At 41.9% G+C, this 21,326-nt stretch overlaps 1 protein-coding gene across 1 annotated transcript in view; it reads left to right on the forward strand.

Moving 5' to 3' along the window:
- Positions 1 to 21,326, forward strand: part of LOC124805665 (dipeptidase 1-like) — a 133,042-nt gene that overhangs the window by 90,559 nt on the left and 21,157 nt on the right. The window contains exons 7-8 of the mRNA XM_047266234.1: positions 8,648 to 8,732; positions 11,388 to 11,463. Of these exons, the coding sequence (XP_047122190.1) occupies positions 8,648 to 8,732; positions 11,388 to 11,463 (161 nt within the window). The remainder of the gene's footprint in view (positions 1 to 8,647; positions 8,733 to 11,387; positions 11,464 to 21,326) is intronic.

The raw sequence follows: 21,326 nt of genomic DNA on the forward strand, positions 1-21,326 counted from the left end.
CAATTACAAATATCATAAATTGGAACGATCACATAGATAATGTTGTGAGTAGAGCAAACCATAGGCTACGATTCATTGGCAGAACACTTGGAAGGTGCAACAGGTCTACTAAAGAGACTGCTTAGACCACGTTTGCCCACCCTATTCTCTAGCATTGCTGTTCGGTGTGGGATCCGCATCAAGTTGTACTGACGGATAACGCGCAAAAGTACAAAAAGGGCAGCTCGTTCTCGTATTATCGCGAAATAGGGGAGATAGTGCCACAGAAATGTACGTGAATTGGAATGGCAACCATTAAAACAAAGACGTTTTTCGTTGCGACGGGATATTTTCATTAAATTTCAATAATGTTTTCTCCTCCGATTGCGAGAACATTCTGTTGGCACCCACCTACATAGGGTGAAATGATCATCATGAAAAAACAAGGGAAACGAGGGTTCGCACGCCATTCGAGAGTGGAACGGTAGAGACAGCTTTATGGTGGCTCATTGAATCCTCTGCCAGGAACTTTATTGTGAATAGCGAAGTAATCACGTAGATGTAGATATTGATCCATGGGGCATGTGGCCTGTAATTGAAAAAGTGTCATGATACTGACTCCATTGGCTAAAGATTCCTGATTAATGCCCAATCGGATTTCCGGGAAAGGCTGCCAAGGGTAAGATGATAATGAGAAAAAAATTGAATAATCAACCTTCTACGAGTCATAACGTGTAAAGGTCATAAAAATGAAATTGGTAGGGAAACTAGAAAATATAGAAAAGGAGACGATAAAGTTCAATCTAAATAATGTGCTGGTCAGTGAAGTGAAATAGAGTATAAAAATTTCTGGTATAATTAACGTAGCATAAAATTAATAGTATCAGAAAGTTGTGTTATGACAGTAGGATTCATGAATAGGCGGTACGGGAGAGAGTGTGGTACTGACAACAGTTGATTGATGGTACTGTTTTCATGACAATCAACTGCAAACGAACTCTAGACATATTGAGATGCACGTGCCAAAGTCACCAACAGAAGATGAAGAGATAGAGAAAACATACGAGAGTCTGAATGTGCAGCTCAGTTGGTAAAGGGCGATGAAAGTCTAACAATCATGTGGGTGGTTGGAACGCGATGGTAGAGGAAGGAACAGCAAAGATGGGAGAATACGGAGTTAGATGGGAGGCTGAATTCGTCATTAAATTTAGTATTGTAAGGAAATGAAACGCCTACAGTTGTCCTTATCATCTTACTTATTGTGTGGCTACCAGTTTCGACGCTTCAGTGCGTCATCTTCTCGCCTTAGTTGATGCTAAGATCCATACATATGACGCATCAGTGGTAAACATAACTGGTTTACGCAGACGATCATTAACTGTGATGTCTCTCCAACCAACAACAGTCGGTGCTTCGATAAACATAACAATTACAAATAGTCTTCGTAAACCAGCTATGTTGGCGACTGACGCGTCGTATATACGGATTGTAATAACCCCTTCAGTATCAACTAAGGCCTGAAGATGGTGCACTGAAGCGCCAAAAGTGGTGGCTAAACAATAAATAAGATGATAATGACGGCTGTATGCGCTCCATTTTCGTACAATAGCGAACGGCCGTGGTCTCGCAGACCGCCAGTCAAAAGGATAGACGTACAAAAACTCAATACATTTCAACTAGTAATAGCGAGTATACTGCCCAAAGATCATAAGAGAATGAGATGCGGAAAGATCCTAGCGGAATTACGTCATGGTCAGACATATTACAAAATCTGGTATTTTATTGCAAGGCGTAGCCGTGGAACACAGTTTAGTAATGATGAACTATGCACCAAACTCTAAGAGAATCATTCGGAAGTATCAAGATACTAATAAAAAACGGTTCAAATGGCTCTAAGCACTATGGGACTTAGCATCTGAGGTTATCAGTCCCCTAGACTTAGAACTACTTAAATCTAACTACCCTAAGGACATCACACACAATCATGCCCGAGGCAGGATTCGAACCTGCGACCGTAGCAATATCGTGGTTTCGGACTGAAGCGCCTAGAACCGTTCGGTCATAGCGGTCGGCTACTAATAAAAGTGATACTGATGTATTGTATGATGAAATGGGTTTGCAGTTCTCTAAGGTTGTAAATACTTTGATAATGAATACCTCTGTAGTTAGTTATATTAGGAACGGACATTTATCAAAATAAGTAGTCAGATGTGTTGGACGGAGAAACTTTGGTATAAGGAAGGTAACTGCGAAGAAACCTTGGGTAACGGTAAAAAACTTCAATTGATCACGAAAGAAAGAAGTACGAAAATTTTCAGAAAAAAACAGGGATAGAGCAATATAAGTCATTTAGGAATGAAGCGAATAGAAAGTGCTGGGAAGCCAAAGTGAAATAACTGCATGAAAAATACAAAGAAATTGTCTTTGAAAGAAATACAGTAGTTTTCAATGGTTCATCGAAATAGCAGCAGTGTGTTTACATTTCGCGGCGTGCAGTTGCGACTGTAACGGTTTTAAAATTAAGTACTGACAAAGTTATTTGTATACTGTATTCGGTTATTATGTATAGTACTTTCAACGTTGTCTCGTGCTGTTTCTGGTGAAATAAAGGTTTAATAAACTTTCGTAAACTTTCACTACCTGTGTTTTATAAAGTTGTATGAATGTTTAGTCGATTATTAAATTTAGCGCAGCCATTTTCAGGCGGAGTTTCTTGCTGTTTCTAGTGAAATATTTCAGTAAAACACTCGCTCACTGTCTTTATTTTCGGTGTGTATTCCTGTGGACCCTTGAATGTTTTGTTTTCGACAAGAAATTGTGTGAAGTTTTTGTGGTGTTGGTATTAGTTGTGGTTTAGTAGTGTTAATAGATGTAGTTGTTTTCTTGGCAGAGAACGAAATTCGATATCACTTTCGTTAGCTCTTTAAATCGTTCTACTGTAGTAACTGAACTTCGGTAACGTAGAGGTTTCGTTTTTTCGGTAAGTGTTAACATTTTACCGTGAGTGATCAGTGGGGGATTTGTCGTTTGAGTACTGGGTTATGGTGTGAGATTTATTGAAAGAATTTTAATTGTGGGGGGGGGGGGGGGGAGGAGGATTGCAATTGAGAAGATAGTGGGAATTCTAGCGGTATCCTCTCCTAGAAATGCGGAATTTGTAGCACAAATAAGTTAATAGAGGAGTAGGAAAGTAAGATCTGTGCCCTCCACATGCAGTTACAAAACACAAATGAGGAACTAGGTATGATGATGAAGAAGAAGGGCTCTGGAGACTGGGAACTTGCAGCTGATAAGAAGACAGCTAGGAGGAGGAGATTCTCAGATAGCTATACTTTGCGTATCCCAATCGACCTGACCAAAGTTTAGTGGAGAGGGGCCACTGGTAACTGTATGTGTAGGAAACATGCAACAGACCTCAGAAGTTAAGGATTCTAAGACAGCTGAAGTTTCAAACGGAAAGAAGAAGGTTCTGCTATTAGATAGTTCACATGGCAGAGGTGTAAACCAATTGCAGGAAGTGTTGGGGAATCAGTACTAGATCATCGGTATTGTGAAGCCTAGTGTGGGGTTGGCTGAGGTGGAAATCAACTTAGGAGAGTTATGCAGGTATTTTACGAAAGAGGATCAGGTAGTCATTGTGGATGGAACTGGAAGTAGTCCTGATAATGACGGAGAGAATGATGCAGCTGGTGACCTGGAGAAGATACCTACTCAAAACGGTAGCACAAATGTGCAGTCGGTACAGTTGTTTCAGTGTCATGATTGGCCTCATCTTAATCCTGATGTCAGGCGTGTTAACATGGGACTTTAGAAGGCAGTGACGGCGGAGGGCATGGCTCAGACTGCAGTGGTGCCAGTTGAGTCTATCATTAGGCGTGGCCTGCAACTCAGTAGTAACGAGAATGGGAGGTTGGCAAAGCTTATAGGTAGCAGTGTAGTGGGCGGTGGTGGGATTACTCATGGGAAATTTCCTGTAGTAGTTGGTGTTAAAGCTGCACCTTTTTAAAACTGAAGTCATCTGATAGGTATCCCCGGTTAAAGGAAGTCTCGCTAACAAACGAGCCACCTTCAAAGAATGTCAGTTATCCAAGAAGTGAAGGAATCAGTACATTTCATCAAAATATAAGAAGTATTAGAGACAGTGAACTGCTTATAGATGTTGACTGTGACATTATTGGTACATCAGAGCATAACTTAAATAGTGTAACAATTCAGAGACTTCCTTTACTTGGATATACATCGGTTGGCTGTTTATCAAGTAGCTCTTTGCAGAGTGGGGGAACGACTATATACATAAGAAACAGTACTGCATTTGAGTTTGTAGATGCGTCAAAGTACAGCCCCAAACAGTTATTTGAATGTTGTGCAGGGGTAGTTGAATTTAGTGAAAGTAAACTTCTAATTGATGTTATTTAATGAAAGTAAACGTCCATTTGTTTTTATTTATAGGTCCCCTAATTATGACTCCGGAGCATTTCTGCTGAAGTTAGAGTGGATTCTTGGTTCACTTTATAGGAAGTACCAAAACTAATTGTATGTGGTGTTGATTTTGTATGTGACTGTGCAAGAAAAAGGATGTTGTAAGATCTCCTAAATGCATATGATGTGATGCAGACTGTATTTTTTTCCGACCAGGGAGCAGTGAGAGCAATAGCACAACCATAGACAATATTTTTATTCATTATTAGATGGGTATTCTGTTAGTTACAGGATGAATGGCCTTTAAGACCATGGCATGACGTGCGGTATTTTATTTTGAGGTAATTGTTCCCTTTCTCAAAGGTTATTTTTGGCTCAGAAACGGATGGTATGGACAATAAGTGATGTAAATTCGCGAACCTCTTACCGATCTCTGTTCATTAGTCATTAGTATTCTGACATTGGCGTCTCTGTGTATACATTCTTTAATGTTGTTTGTTGTTAACAAAATCAGCTTATCCCCAAGAATTAGCTTTCACTCAATTAATGCTATGCATAAATCCAATCTGCAATGGAGCGCACCTCCTTGACTCCTGCGCAGAAAGGCGCACAATATTCTGATGTATCCATTTTCAATAATCTATCACAAGAATTCAAAATCTTAGCAGTAATCTACGCGCTTTCAAATCCAAACTGAAGAACTTCCTCATGGGCCACGCAATCACCTCTGTCGAGGAATTCCTTGAAAAATTAAGCTGATTCCTATGTTATATTGTTGGTTGCGTTCTAATGAGCCGGTGCTGGTTTGGTGCGGTCTACCCCCAATTAGCGCACAAGGAATGCTCTGTAAAGAAAAATTAAGTCTTAAGCCGGTGAACCCAGGCCTTGCCAGTTGTGGAGGTTCTAGCCTCAGCGACACACATCAGGAGAATAGCAGCCGTTGGTGTACGTAATATACCGGGTGATAAAAAAGTCAGTATAATGTAGATACAGAGGTACAAATTGACACACATGCTTGGAATGACATGGGGTTTTATTAAAACCAAAAAAATACAAAAGTTCCAAAAATGTCCGACAGATGGCGCTTCATCTGATCAGAATAGCAATAATTAGCATAACAAAGTGAGACAAAGCAAAGATGATGTTCTTTACATTAAATGCTCAATATGTCCACCATCATTCCTCAACAATAGCTGCAGTCGAGGAATAATGATGTGAACAGCACTGTAAAGCATGTCCGGAGTAATGGTGAGGCATTGGCGTCGGATGTTGTCTTTCAGCATCACTAGAGATGTCGGTCGATCAAGATATACTTGCGACTTCAGGTGACCCCAAAGCCAATAATCGCACGGACTGAGGTATTGGGACCTGGGAGGCCAAGCATGACGGAAGTGGCGGCTGAGCACACGATCATCACTAAACGACGCCCGCAAGATATCTTTCACGCGTCATCTGTCGGACGTTTTGTGAAGTTCTTTTTGTTCTAATAAAACCCCATATCATTCCAAGCATGTGTGTGTATTTTTACCTCTACATTATTCCGTGGTTTAGTAAGTTTTCAAATTTATACTGACTTTTTGATCACCCTGTATGTCAGCGAGTAAGGGGAGGGGTGGGGGGTGGGGGACTCTACTGTAGGACAAACAACAGTCTACTCCCTGTACAAAAGAATTTATTACGGGAATTACCATAAAAATTTGGGTTCAAGATGCGAAAATGGTAATCTTAGGAAAATCTCATAAAATATAAGCACAAGGAAAATATTAAGGTCATTAGCAACTTAATGCCACAAATCTACTAAAAGTGTTGCAATTGATATTGCTATCAAAACGAAAACTGCGTACTGCGATAATATTAACTAAACTACTGCAGCTAGGCAATAAATCCTATCTGCCGGATCACTTTCTCAGACTTAAACCTCAAGACCACTAATGAATTACGTGGCTCACAAGGATGCGAAGGAATGCGAATAATTACTCCAATATAATGCAGGCTTGGAGTGAACTCATGTTGGTGACTTTAACATCTAAGGCCTGAGCAATGCGTCATTTACCTTTCACAGAATGCAGCGACACTCTCAGCGGTGGTAGACTGCCTGCGTCGCCGCTCTTACCTGTTGACCTGACAGACCATCGCTGGGCTCTGACTTAACAACCTAAAACTTCCCTGTGTTTCTGCGAAGCGTCCCTAGAAAAGACAAATGTCTTTGCATACTTCCCAAGGCTGGACGACATGCACAATGTTGCCCTAAAAAATTAACGCAAAAACGTTAGCTTTAACAGCCTTTCTCATGTCCTCCACTAGATGGCTGCATGCCTTACTGCAACGAATGTTATCTCCTAATAACGCGCTGCGTTACAATATTCCAAATGCACGCAGTTTGGTTAAGAAGACGGTTGTGACGAACGGTGTCGAAAGCCTTCTGGAAATCTAAAAATATGGAATCAATTTGACATCCCCTGTTGACAGCACTAGTTACTTAATGACTATAAAGGGCTAGGTGTGTTTCGCAAGAACGATATATTCTGAATCCGTGCTGACTACTTGTAAATAAATCCTTTCCTTCGAGGTACTTCATAATGTTCGCATACGCTACAGCAAATCGACGTTAGATATGGGACTGTAATTCAGCGGATTACTCCTACTTCCCTTTTTGGGTACTAGTGTGACGTGAGCAATTTTCCAGTTTTTTAGGTACGGATCTTTCTGTGAGTGAACGGTTGTATATAACTGCTAAATATAGAGCTATTGTATCAGCATACTCTGAGAGGAACCTGACTGGTATACAATCTGGACCGGTAGCCTTGCCTTTATTAAGTGACTGACGACGAGGAGATCTACTTCTGTGTTTTTCATCTTGGCTGTTGTTCTTGATCGGAATTCAGGAGTGTTTACTTCGTGTTCTTTGATGGAGGAGTTTCAGAAAGCCGTGTTTAATAACTGTGCTTCAGTGGCACTGTTATCAGTGACTTCAGCGTTGTTGTCGCGCAGTGAAGGTATTGACTGAGTCTTGCCAGTGGTGTGCTTTACGTATGACCAGAATCTCTTTGGGTTTTCTGCCAGATTTCGAGACAGTTTCATTGTGGGAATTATTAAAAGCATCTCGCATTAAAGTACGCTCTATATTACGAACTTCTGCAAAACTTTGCCAGTCTTGGCGATTTTGCGTTCTTTTAAATTTGCCATGCTTTTTTCGTTGCTTCTGCAACAGCGATTTGACCCGTTTTGTGTACCATAGGGGATCAGTACCATCACTTATTAATTTATGTGGTATATATATCTCAAATGCCGTTGATACTATCTCCTTGAAAACATTCCACAGCCTTTCTACGCTTACGTGATCAGATCGGAAGGAGTGAAGACTGTCTCTTAAAAACGCATTAAGAACATTTTTATCAATTTTTTTTAAACAGATATAATTTGCCTTTCTTTTTGTTAGTTGTAGGTGTTACGGTAATCAGCCTAGCAGCAACTGCCTTGTGGTAGCTAATCCGTGTATTCTTCACGTTACTCGCCATTTGTCCGGGATTATTTGTTGCTAAGAGGTCAAGTATGCTTTCGCAACCGTTTACGATTCGAGTAGGCTCATGAACTAATTGTTCAAAATAATTTTCTGCGAAAGCGTTCAGTACAATTTGGGATGAAGTTTTATGCCTGCAACCGGCTTTAATCGTATAATTTTTCTAACATATCGAGGGTAGATTAAAGTCGTCACCGACTACAATTGTATGAGTGGGGTGCCTATTTGAAATGAGACTCAAATTTTCTTTGGACTGTTCAGCAACTGTATCTTCTGAGTCAGTGGATCGCTAAACGATCCAATTAATAGTTTAGTCCGATTGTTAAGTATAACCTCTACCCACACTATTTCGCAGGAACTATCTACTTCAATTTCACTACAAGTAAAACTATTTCTGACAGCAATAAATACTGTATTTAATCTATCCTTTCTGAACACTTTAAGTGCCGTAGTGCTCAGAGCCTTTCTGAACACTTTTAGATGGTTTGAAAAATTTTCGGCTGAAGTTATTTCCGGCTTTTGCCAGCATTCTGTTCCTATGACTAGTTGAGCTTCAGTGCTTTCTATTAGGGCCTGGAGCTCTGGCTCTTTTCAGACACAGCTACGACAATTTACAATACCGATCGTTTTTGCAGTGACTTTGATCGGATTAGAAGCCATACGGCGCAGCACTTAGTTTGTTCGCAGAGAATTCTTTGCTAATTTATGAGGCTGATGTTTTCTGTGCAGAAAGCGAACGGAGGAATCGTGATGGTGGCGTTCTACCCGCACTTCGTCAGCTGCAGCGAGTCCGCATCGCTGGTGGATGTCGCAGGTACGTAAAACATGGCGAAGTGGCGAGCGGCACGCAGCACCTGCTTCATCATTTGAAAGCTGAGTTATTTGTTCATTTCCTCTACCAAATAGAAGCACGGCAAAGTCGGAAATGCAAGAAAACAATACATACTGTTGGCGCGCGCTTTCAGGAAATTAAAATATTTATTTATGTTCAAATATGGGCACTCACGCACGGAGTAAAGTACGATGGAAAGATGATAAAATGGACTAAATGAAAACGCAAGTGTGGCACACCCAGACTGAAAACGCTAAGTGCCGGTCATGGATTGGTGAATACAGCCTCATATAACTATCCTTTCGGAGACACTAAAACAGGATTTTATGGTGCCATTACTCTCATCAATCACATAGAAACATCACACATGCTGTAATAGTGACCAAATTTACAATCTAATTTATACTTAGCGGCACAATCTGTAGTTAATCTGAAATGTGGTACTATCATATCATTTAGCATTTGATACACCTCCGCGAAACACCGTCAGGTGGCTTGCGGAGAGTAGATGTAGATGTAGATAGTGAGCAAAACCCATTTACAGAGTGTACTTTGGTCGGCGAGTTTCGCAAGTGCACTAAATGTTGAACACTGGCGTGCTCTGAGGGGGAAACTAGTGGATATGTGGACTACGCATGCTGAAAATAAGGAAGAGTTTGATGTGTCAACGATACGGTTATTGGAATAGGGACAGTTGTTAGAAATGCCCAGGAGTGGCGAAAGATACAGGCCGTAGACTGCTTCTAGGAAGCACGGTGGCACTTTGGCATTCGCATCGCATTAGGTTCAACCGATTAAGGCATGTTTCACGAACCGCGTCCCATAGTCGATAGGGCAAACCAAAGCTTTTAGGGAGCAATTTGGCATTCGCATCAAGTGGTTTAGAAAACCACATAGATTCTACATAAGGCTGGCAGATGCGAGATTTGAACCTTGCTTCCCCTGAAAACATGTCCTGTACTGAAAACCACTAACGCAGTTCTAGGAGAACCTTAATCTATGCTCTTGCACTGAAGAAACACTTACCTTGATCGGGACCCCTGTTTGCTCTCAGAAAACTTGATTGACTCGGTATTAAATGAGGGGCGTTATCTGTATTTACGAAGTAACTGAATCCTAGTCGATGAAAAGGACTTAGGCCTAGACTTTGCCCACATTTTAAAAGAACGTCCGAAATACATACGTGATGAACCTGAACTACAGTGACTAAACTTTGAAACTTGTTCAGGGATATTTGGCAGGGATCCGTGGTCTCGGGTGGCTCGTAATAGAGAAACAGCATCTTGTTTGATTTCTTGCCCTCATTTATCTTTGTGTCTGTAATGCATTGAAAATAGTTACACAATGATGAAAATGTCGGCGACATGCGCTGTGTGTCTTGATCGTAAAAAAATAAAAGAGATTCATTTGCTCATGTTCACAATAGTAGTGCACACTCTGCTCTCAAGTTTGATTTCGGTACTGATCGGTTCTATCTCGGTTCTGAAGGCTTTCGTAATCTGTGACGAAAGACAGACGGCTGTCTGTGAAAGATCTGATGACGAATTGCAATGCTGGCGGAGGAACAAGTGTTCCGGTGTTCACTTTTCAGCACACATTGTTGAATACGGGGCTCCGCAGCATTTTGACCCAACGGCATCGTCAATTACGCTGGCAGTAGGCACGGGATAATCGATTACGGACCAGTCAATGGTCGAGCGCATCAAGTTTCTTGTTGCACAAAGTCGGGCCGCACGGAACATGCACCGCGCCTCGGGTTCAGGCCATTCGGTGCAGTTTTACGCAATCGGAAGTGTTTTTCTGGGCATCCTTGAGACTTATAGTAGTAATGAAAAGCATCATGACAGCTGTGGACTTCGTGATGTTATTGTAAATCACTTGCATCCTTTCACGCATTGATGTCTTCCCTGATGGCGACGCATCTTGCAGCAGAATAACTGTGAATGTCAATAGGTCAACACATGCTACGGTGGTTTGAGGAGCGTGATAGTGCACTCGCGTTGACGTCTTGGCCATTAATCTGGACCCAATGGAAGGCATGTGCGACGTTACTGGGCGGCAGCTCCGTGCCTACGAACCGTCGGCCCGCAGTGTACAGGATTTGTGTGAGCCGTGCGTATACATTTGGTGTCACATACTCCCTGAAATCAACCAGTGACTCGTTTAGTCTATACTACGCAGAGTCGTTGCTGCATTCAGTGTTGCTCACAAGTTTCGGCTCATCAGCGCGCTTGTTATTCCGTTTCTTAGCTGGAGTAATACTACGCACACATCATATATGATACAGTGAATATAATGCCTACGGAAAAATGTCAACAAATCCTCGTATTTTAAGTATGTTCGTAAATTTTCATTTGTTTCTTGTATTAACTATTTCTTCCTCCCCTCCCGCTGAATTTGTAGCATCTGTAATTTCTTTACTTCCCTCTCCCATCGCCTTCCCTATATTTTCTTCCGTTCTAGTTTCAGACGTGATGTATCATGTCTTTTAGCAGCTGAAATTTTTTCTGTACCTGATGTGAAATATCTTAACAATAAAGTTGCAGGTTCCATACCTCCCACGATTTTAGAATGATTATTTTGTTGGCACACTTCTCTTATCAGTAACTGATATCGTTTCTCTGTCCATGTTTTCAGCTCACATACAACACATCCGCTCGGTGGCGGGCGTAGATCATGTCGGCCTCGGAGCTGGATATGATGGAATCAACATGTGAGTAGCTAGTGCAAGCACTCTGTTAAATATACCACATATTACAGGTAGTTTGACAACAGCTACAGGATGTTCGTAACTTGTCTAATACTGTAAGTATAGTCATACGGCATTGTACCAAATTTCGTCGCAATGAGCTGTCTTTGATTTTTTACTAATGCGCTGTGGTATCCTTGTAAAGGATATTGCGCTGTGGTATCCTTGTAAAGGATATTGCACTGTGATATCCTCGTAAAGGATATCTGTAACACACTATAAAAGACTAGTCCGACCATGAGGATTCAACACTGTTGTTGTTGTTGTTGTTGTGGTCTTCAGTCCTGAGACTGGTTTGATGCAGCTCTCCATGCTACTCTATCCTGTGCAAGCTTTTTCATCTCCCAGTATCTACTGCAACCTACATCCTTCTGAATCTGCTTAGTGTATTCATCTCTTGGTCTCCCTCTACGATTTTTACCCTCCACGCTGCCCTCCAATACTAAATTGGTGATCCCTTGATGCCTCAGAACATGTTCTACCAACCGATCCCTTCTTCTGGTCAAGTTGTGCCACAAACTTCTCTTTTCCCCGATCCTATTCAATACTTCCTCATTAGTTATGTGATCTACCCATCTAATCTTCAGCATTCTTCTGTAGCACCACATTTCGAAAGCTTCTATTCTCTTCTTGTCCAAACTATTTATCGTCCATGTTTCACTTCCATACATGGCTACACTCCATACGAATACTTTCAGAAATGACTTCCTGACACTTAAATCAATACTGGATGTTAACAAATTTCTCTTCTTCAGAAACGCTTTCCTTGCCATTGCCAGCCTACATTTTATATCCTCTCTACTTCGACCATCATCAGTTATTTTGCTCCCCAAATAGCAAAACTCCTTTACTACTTTAAGTGCCTCATTTCCTAATCTAATTCCCTCAGCATCACCCGACTTAATGAGACTACATTCCATTATCCTCGTTTTGCTTTTGTTGATGTTCATCTTATATCCTCCTTTCAAGACACTGTCCATTCCATTCAACTGCTCTTCCAAGTCCTTTGCTGTCTCTGACAGAATTACAATGTCATCGGCGAACCTCAAAGTTTTTATTTCTTCTCCATGAATTTTAATACCTACTCCGAATTTTTCTTTTGTTTCCTTCACTGCTTGCTCAATATACAGATTGAACAACATCGGGGAGAGGCTACAACCCTGTCTTACTCCCTTCCCAACCACTGCTTCCCTTTCATGTCCCTCGACTCTTATAACTGCCATCTGGTTTCTGTACAAATTGTAAATAGCCTTTCGCTCCCTGTATTTTACCCCTGCCACCTTTAGAATTTGAAAGAGAGTATTCCAGTCAACATTGTCAAAAGCTTTCTCTAAGTCTACAAATGCTAGAAACGTAGGTTTGCCTTTCCTTAATCTTTCTTCTAAGATAAGTCGTAAGGTCAGTATTGCCTCACGTGTTCCAGTGTTTCTACGGAATCCAAACTGATCTTCCACGAGGTTGGCTTCTACTAGTTTTTCCATTCGTCTGTAAAGAATTCGTGTTAGTATTTTGCAGCTGTGACTTATTAAGCTGATAGTTCGGTAATTTTCACATCTGTCAACACCTGCTTTCTTTGGGATTGGAATTATTATATTCTTCTTGAAGTCTGAGGGTATTTCGCCTGTTTCATACATCTTGCTCACCAGATGGTAGAGTTTTGTCAGGACTGGCTCTCCCACGGCCGTCAGTAGTTCCAGTGGAACATTGTCTACTCCGGGGGCCTTGTTTCGACTCAGGTCTTTCAGTGCTCTGTCAAACTCTTCACGCAGTATCAAATCTCCCATTTCATCTTCATCTACATCCTCTTCCATTTCCATAATATTGTCCTCAAGTACATCGCCCTTGTATAGACCCTCTATATACTCCTTCCACCTTTCTGCTTTCCCTTCTTTGCTTAGAACTGGGTTTCCATCTAAGCTCTTGATATTCATACAAGTCGTTCTCTTATCTCCAAAGGTCTCTTTAATTTTCCTGTAGGCGGTATGATATTAAATAGTAATCAATTGTCTTTTCGAAAGGGGCTCATTTGAACTGAACATTCGCATAAGGATGGGATACTGTAGAGCTGAACAATACCTTCGAAAGTACATTATCCATCGTTTTAGCAAAAGACCTCTGCCACAAATGCCTACGGTCTTACTGGTCGGGAACGATCGCAGCAGCATGAAAATTTCTGATCCTGTCAATAAAAATTGGAAATTCAGTATAGTTATGTACTCTCAAACAGTATGCTGCATTTATTTCATTTTTGCAGCTGTAACCCATGAAGATATTCCCCTACCACATTAACGGAGATCGAAATCACACCTTTCCTCACAAATGGTACCTGTTTTTGCCATGAGGTTCATCTGTAATATCCTTTATAAAGGACATCTCCTGTAATATCAGTTCACTACCTTCACACGATAGTTTCCAATAACTGATATTGCTACAGTACCCAGTTTTTACTATGGGGTGAAAGATGAACAACCTATCATTCCCCGTACAGAGATTCATAACAAGAATTTGTGTATCATTCCTAAATGAATTAAACGGCTTCTGGAACGGTTCCTTTGAAAAATCAGCAGTCAATCCAGTTCTTGTCCAGTACGATGGAGCCTTCTGTCTCTATTGACCTCATCGTCTCGGAGAAGTGAAAGCTATTTTCCCTAGCTACTACTCAGTGGACTCTACAGGGCAAGCAGTAGATTTAAAACTTGTGGAGGAGAGAAGACATTGGAATACATACAGTAATTGGATTAATAGGATTTATCGTATGAGCACATCATATATTTACAGTAGAAATGGATGTTCATAAACGAGCATACTTCACTTCAGCAACAATATTTATCGCTGTACCGAGAGGAATTAAGCTATTCAGATGATTAGCCACATTATATGGAACTAAATTCAAGTTTAACCCGACAATAAATGTTTGAAGACGTTGGATACGTCATATTCTGAGCTGAAAAGAAAAGGAAAGGAAGAAGATTTTATTGGAGATTTCATACTCTGAGCTGAAGAGGAAAGGAAAGGAAGGTGCCGGATTCCCTTTTGGTGTAATGAATGGCAGCTCTCTTTAGAACTAGTTAAATGTCCGTATCATAGAGAAGAAAACTGACAGCGTCTGATTACAAAGCTAGTGGTGAACATGTACTTAGGGCACACATAACAAATAATACTAAATAGGACGATCAAGTAAAATCAGTATTAGGAAAGGTGAATGGAAGAGATAGGTATGTTGCAAGGGTTCTGGGAAGGCGCACTGAATCTGTAAAGGAAATCACGTGCAAGACACTGCTGCGACCATTCTATTTTATGACTCTTTAGAGTTCTTATCGCGTAGCCATGACAAAAGACATAAAAAAATTCTGAAACGCGTTGCTGGGATCGTAACGGGTTGGTACAGCGCAAGCGAGAGTGTAACAGAAATGATCGGTAAAGTTAGATCGTAGCCGTTAGAAAAAAGGCAGCTTAATTCTCGAAACGCTATTGTACAGATTTAGAGAACCTGTATCCGAAGAATGAAGACTGTAGATCGTGGTCCAGGGGTAGCATCGAAAAATCCTACGTCCCGAGTTGGAACCTAGCTATTGCTGAAATTTTGAGTAAAAGAAATATCAGGAATGGCGGACGAAGACTTCCGAAACATATCAGCCTCGTTCTGCCGACGTTGTTGTCGTAGAGTGTCAAGATGCGGAGTTTCAGGGCAGTCTGTGGCACTTGAAATGGGAAACTGTCCTTAAAGGGTTGATGAATCAGTACTGATCAACGTATGACGGTGCAGAAGACAATGGAAAACACTGCATTAAAGACACAATATGTGCATCCGCGGGACTTGTGGCTTGTAACTGAGAAAGTTTCATGATCTCTCCATTGACAAAATATTCCGGATTAGTGACCCTTTGGGATCCCCGGAGGCGGACTGCTAAGGGGAAGGTGAACAAGAGAAAAAGATGGAATAAACAACGACGGGGTAACATTCTATGAGTCAGAACGTGGAATGTCGGAAATTTGAACGTGAGAGGGAATGTAAAAACATCTAAAACACGAAATTCAAAGGCTCAGAATTGATATATTGCGAGTCAGTGAAGTGAAACGGAAAGAATATGAGGATTTCTCGTCAGACGAATATAGGGTAATATGAACGGCAGCAGAAAATTGTGTGCTGGGAGTAGGATCTGGTACGAATGGAAAGGTTGGGCGAAGAGTGAGTTAAGACCGCACTGACTGGAACCGCACTGCAGCAGAGTGGCGCGGTACGGCACGGCCTAACACTGTTTGTATGAAATCGTTGGAGACACAAACACAACGCACTACGTGGCAGCGCAGCTACGCGGACCAGCACTGCCAGCAAAGTTGACCTGACCAACTGGCCGACTGTGATAAACCACGCTGCGTCACGTAGTTCCGTTGTCGCCTGGTGTGGTATAGCAAGAGTCCAGATATTGCACGTCATTGAAATCGCAGCTATTTTGACCTGCGAAACGAAAGTTTGTTTACCAAAATGGCGTTAGATGACGAAAAGTCAATTGTATGTATAAGTGGATATCCAGAGTTATACGACCTTCGAAATGAACATTATATGAATGGTACCAGAATCAACAACATTTCGAAAGAAATTCCAAGGAAGCTGGAGTAAACGTACGAACACGTAGAAATGATTTTTATTTTATTTTGTGAAACGGAGGATTCGGTGTTTGTTTTATGACTACATGCTTATTATTACAGTTTTCATCACTTATTTTTCTTCGGCGGTATCCCCTCTTCACCATGTCATTTTGCCAGAGAAAACTATCTTACGGGGAACTGAAATAATCTTTGAATCTTTCCCGTATCTGGATAGCATTATTTACGAAATTGCATCCTGTACGAAGAAGGCCTCGTGATTATATCTTCTCTGTCTTTTCATTCTCAAATAACACGGTATCCTGTCTGAGAAAAGTGGCAAGAATCACGTTCTCTATCTGCTCAGATTTGAGACAGATCTTGCCGCAATAAATGCTAGATATTTTCCAGAAAATTCCAAAATTGTTTTCTGAAGCTTTTCAGAGTATTTTTATGTCTGTAACCGTCTAGTTTTTTCGATTGGTCATCAAATAGGTCTTTAACGGAAAATCTTCGTCTCCAACAGTCACGTGAGGCAGTCGAGCTCCCGTGCCTGGTAATTCCTTTAAACCTGTTTTATCCAAAGCATTTGTTTCCAATTTTGTTGCTAAATTTGACCGTAAAAAGATCGGCGTATCGCTATCCTTTCCGAAGCTACTAACGTTGACATACATACACTTATAGCCTTCTTCCTTACATAACAAAGAAATTATATTACATCCATGTCATTTTCGTCCATTTTGCTCCGACACTGCCGAACGACTTACATACAAAATTTTATCGCGTCGTTGCAGATAAAACACGGTGTACAAATTGCACCCGCTCCGTGCCGCACAGCTACGCAGTTCATTTCCCATAATCGCGGTCTTGCTTTTACTGTGACCGGTTCAGTGACTGGAGTGTTCTCATCACATATGACAGCCAACCAACGGCGACAATAGTTCACGTATACATGCCGACTTCGCAATCAGAAAATAAGGAGACAGAGAAAGTACACTTCAGGATACTGAACGGATAATTCAGTGTGTAAATGGAGCTGAAAAACTAAAAATCGAGGAGGATCGAGAAGCGGTTGTTAGGGTGTAGTAGAGGAAAGAATTATTGAAGAATATGAACATGGTAGTATGAATTTCAACTAGTATTAGCGAATGCATTGTTTAACGTTGCCAAGAGAACGTGGTATATTGGGAAAGGCTCGGAGGCATGGAAACATTTCAGCTTTATTACGTGACGGTCAGGCAAAGATTTCCCAATCAGATAATGGGTTTTAAGACGTACTCTTTTAAAGTGTAGCCATGAACAGATATAGACTCAGACCACAATTTACTAAACGTGAAGAGTAGACTGGAGATCAAAAGAAACGTCGTGAAGACTAAGTGAGGAACAAAGTGGCAAACTGAAATACTGTGGGATGATGAGATGCGTTTCAAATTCGCTAAAGATGTGGATACTCCGATAAGGAATACAACAGGAAACAGTTCACTTGAAGAAGAGTGGACAACTATAAAAAAAATTCAAGGATGTTCCAAAGAGAAACATAGGTACAAAGAAGGTAATCGCGAAGAAACCTCGTGCAACACAAGTGCTCCAATGGATCGATGAAAGAAGGAAGTACAAGCCGTCTGGAGTGGCCGAGCGGTTCTAGGCGCTTCAGTCTGGAACCGCGCGACCGCTACGGTCGCAGGTTCGAATCCTGCCTCGGGCATGGATGTGCGTGATGTTCTTAGATTAGTTAGGTTTAAGTAGTTCTAAGTTCTAGGGGACTGATGACCTCAGCTGTTAAGTCCCATAGTGCTCAGAGCCAAAGAAGGAAGTACAAAAATGAACGAAATAAATAGGAAGTTCGCGGAAGCAAAGACTACAAGGCTGCAGGAAAAATGTGAAGAAACCGGAAAAGAAGTTATCGTAGGAAGGACTGAACAAACAGAAAAGTTAAAACAGGCTCGTAGAACATGCACCTTTGTTCAAAAATTCGATGCGGCTTTTCGCGGATGATGCTGTAGTATACAGAGAAGTTGCAGCATTAAAAAACTGCAGCGAAATGCAGGAAGGTCTGCAGCGGATAGGCACTTGGTGCAGGGAGTGGCAACTGACCGTTAACATAGACAAATGTAATGTACTGCGAATACATAGAAAGAAGGATCCTTTATTGTATGATTATATGATAGCGGAACAAGCACTGGTAGCAGTTACTTCTGTAAAATATGTGGGAGTATGCGTACGGAACGATTTGAAGTGGAATGATCATGTAAAATTAATTGTTGGTAAGGCGGGTGCCAGGATGAGATTAATTGGAAGACTCCTTAGAAAATGTAGTCCATCAACAAAGCAGGGGGCTTACAAAACAGTCGTTGGACCCATGCTTGAGTATTCCTCATCAGTATTCCTCATCAGGTCGTGTTGACAGAGGAGGTAAAGAAGATCCAAAGAAAAGCGGTGCGTTTCGTCACAGAGTTATTTGGTAAGCGTGCTAGCGTTACGGAGATGTTTAGCAAACTCGAGTGGCAGACTCCGCAAGAGAGGCGCTCTGCATCACGTTGTAGCTTGCTGTACAGGTTTGGAGAGGGTGCGTTTCTGGTTGAGGTATCGAATATATTGCTTCCCCCTACTTACACTTCCCGAGGAGATCACGAATGTAAAATTAGAGAGATTCGAGCGCGCACGGAGGCTTTCCGGCAGTCGCTCTTCCCGCGAACCATACGCGACTGGAACAGGAAAGGGTAGGTAATGACATTGGCACGTAAAGTGCCCTCCGCCACTCACCATTGGGTGGCTTGCGGAGTATAAATATAGATGTGGATGTAGATCCACTTGGAGTAGAACTCAGGCCCCCCACACAGCGAGCCCAAGCATGTACCACAGAACTACGCTGCTAGTCGAAAAAATATCTTCTTTATTTTGGCGTGTATTTAATATGGTGGAAAAACTTCAAAGTCGATTTTATCGATAGTTAGAGTTGCATAGAAATGATCTGGGAGATGTATATTTTGGTTCTGAACTTCACTTACCATAAATATAAAAAATTAAGAAAAATATGGTTACCAAGTGGTCCCCTCGTCAGACCATTTTCAGCGACTACTTCATAGTTGTCTAGTTTCTATTCATTTTTTTTTAATTTTTAAAAAAAAATCTTTATTTCCTTTCATAATAGTTATACAATAATGACCCACCACCTTAATGATTAGTGGGTCCTACATTCCTAAATTTACAATAGCAGCTATACATTTTTCTTGACTTAACTACAGACAGTTCAACAATTTCAACTAGGCAGACTACTTCTTAGTTTACTATCTAGCATAATTTCTAATTACTACTACTAGTTAATACTAACTGCCTGCAGCGTTACATTGTGCCAGTTAATGATATAAACCTACTTGATGCCCTGCTCATAGAGCTAATCCCTATGAGCGAGCCCCTGGCACAGGGCGGGCAAGGGTTAAAGTATCGCTGCAGGTTCCTAACTTACTATCCTATTCTAATTACTACGTCTACTTTCTAATCTATGTCATAATCGGTGCGTTGTCTTGATCAGGATTTGCCCCAGTTCCCCTGGTCCTGGTCGTGGCGGATTCCAACTATAAGTCGACCTGTCCACGAACCGGCGGTATGGGATTGGGGCGGTGGTCGCATTCAGTGTTGTCTATTTACTTAATGAAGGTCTCTCAAAAAAGTTCTCAGAACTTTCTGTGATACCTCGTTTACCAATGTATTTAGTCTGTGAAATGTCTCCTCCTGTCTTAAAAGGTCATAGGTGTTTGTGCTAGGTAATTGTTGTCTTAATGTCCCGGCTACATCATCGAAAAGGGGGCACTCATAAACCACATGGTCAGGAGTACCCTCCAGTGCGCCACAGTCACACGCAGGCGTAGCCTTTTTCCCAAACCGACAAAGATATGTCGGATAGGGGCCATGACCGGTGAGAAAGTGGAACAATCGCCGAGTTGGCTTAAAGTACTTCATTTTCAATCTTTCCCTTACATCTGATAGGAACTGAAAGGTTCTTCTACCAGTTTCATCCGATTCCCATATTTCCTGCCATAGGTTTACCCCTCTTTCCCTAATCTCACCTTTGTCCCTAACTGGTGCTCCTATAATTTCTTCTACCTTGGTAATAACTCCCTTTTTTACCCAGTACCAAGCTGCCTGTTGCCTAATCTTTATGTCTAGGGGACAGAGTCCCATTATGATTAACAGGGCTCCTCCTGGGGATGTTCTGTAAGCTCCCACGGACCTTAATATCATATTTCTTTGTATTCTCCTCACCGTCATAGCAGGCACCACCCTCGTGAGCCTGTGAGCCCAGACTCCTGAACCGTAACCCACTATTGACGTCAGTATACTGTTGTGATAGAGTTTAATTAATTGAGGCGGAAGGTGAAATCTCTTGTGTCCTATGGTAATCAGATTATTTAGTGATTGTAGTGCTTTCTGGGTCACGGTTTCTATGTGCTTTGCGAAATTCCACCTTTCATCGATGATGATTCCTAAGTATCGTGTCTCTCGTCTCCTGAGAACAGGTATGCCGTCAATTCTCACAGTCGGGTTTCTTATCAGTTGTCCTTTGAGTAATAAGTAAGTCGACTTGGTGAAATAGTCATTTTGGTCCTGTGGCACCATAGTTGCAGTATGTCTATTGCTCTCTGTATTTTTGGCTCTATGTCCTCGCGACTTCGGCCGCCAACCAGCAGGAGGAGGTCGTCGGCGTAAGCTATCACCTCTAGCACATCATCAGTCTGTTGTAAACTTTCCAGAAGAGGCTCCATGTGGATGTCCCAAAAAAGGGGACCCAGCACGGAGCCCTGGGGGCAACCTTTAGTGATAGTTTTCCGGACTTTCCCGCTAGGGGATGATAGCAATACCTCCCGGTCTTCACAATAGCTCCTCAGACACCCATATAGCAGCCCTGGACACTCCTCCCGTAAGCAGGAGAAGAGCGAAGGCCACCACAGGTTGTCAAAGGCGCCACTGATATCCACCATGATGCCAACTACATACTTACACGGGGCTGAGCCACAGACCTCGGCCGCTAGGGCGCTTGCATCAGATGCCGATCGACCCGGCCTAAAACCGAATTGCCTGTCGCTCACCCCGTGCAGCATGCGGTGAGCAGTCAATCTATCCGCTAGTAGCTTTTCAAGTAGTTTGCTGAAGCCGTCCAGCAGGCAAATGGGCCTGTAGGATTTGGCCTCTGCAGGGTCCTTCTCGGGGCCCTTTTTAATGATCACCACGTTCGCAGTTTT

The sequence above is a fragment of the Schistocerca piceifrons genome, chromosome 7 (genome assembly GCF_021461385.2).
Source record: "Schistocerca piceifrons isolate TAMUIC-IGC-003096 chromosome 7, iqSchPice1.1, whole genome shotgun sequence".
Taxonomy (NCBI): Eukaryota; Metazoa; Arthropoda; class Insecta; order Orthoptera; family Acrididae; genus Schistocerca; species Schistocerca piceifrons.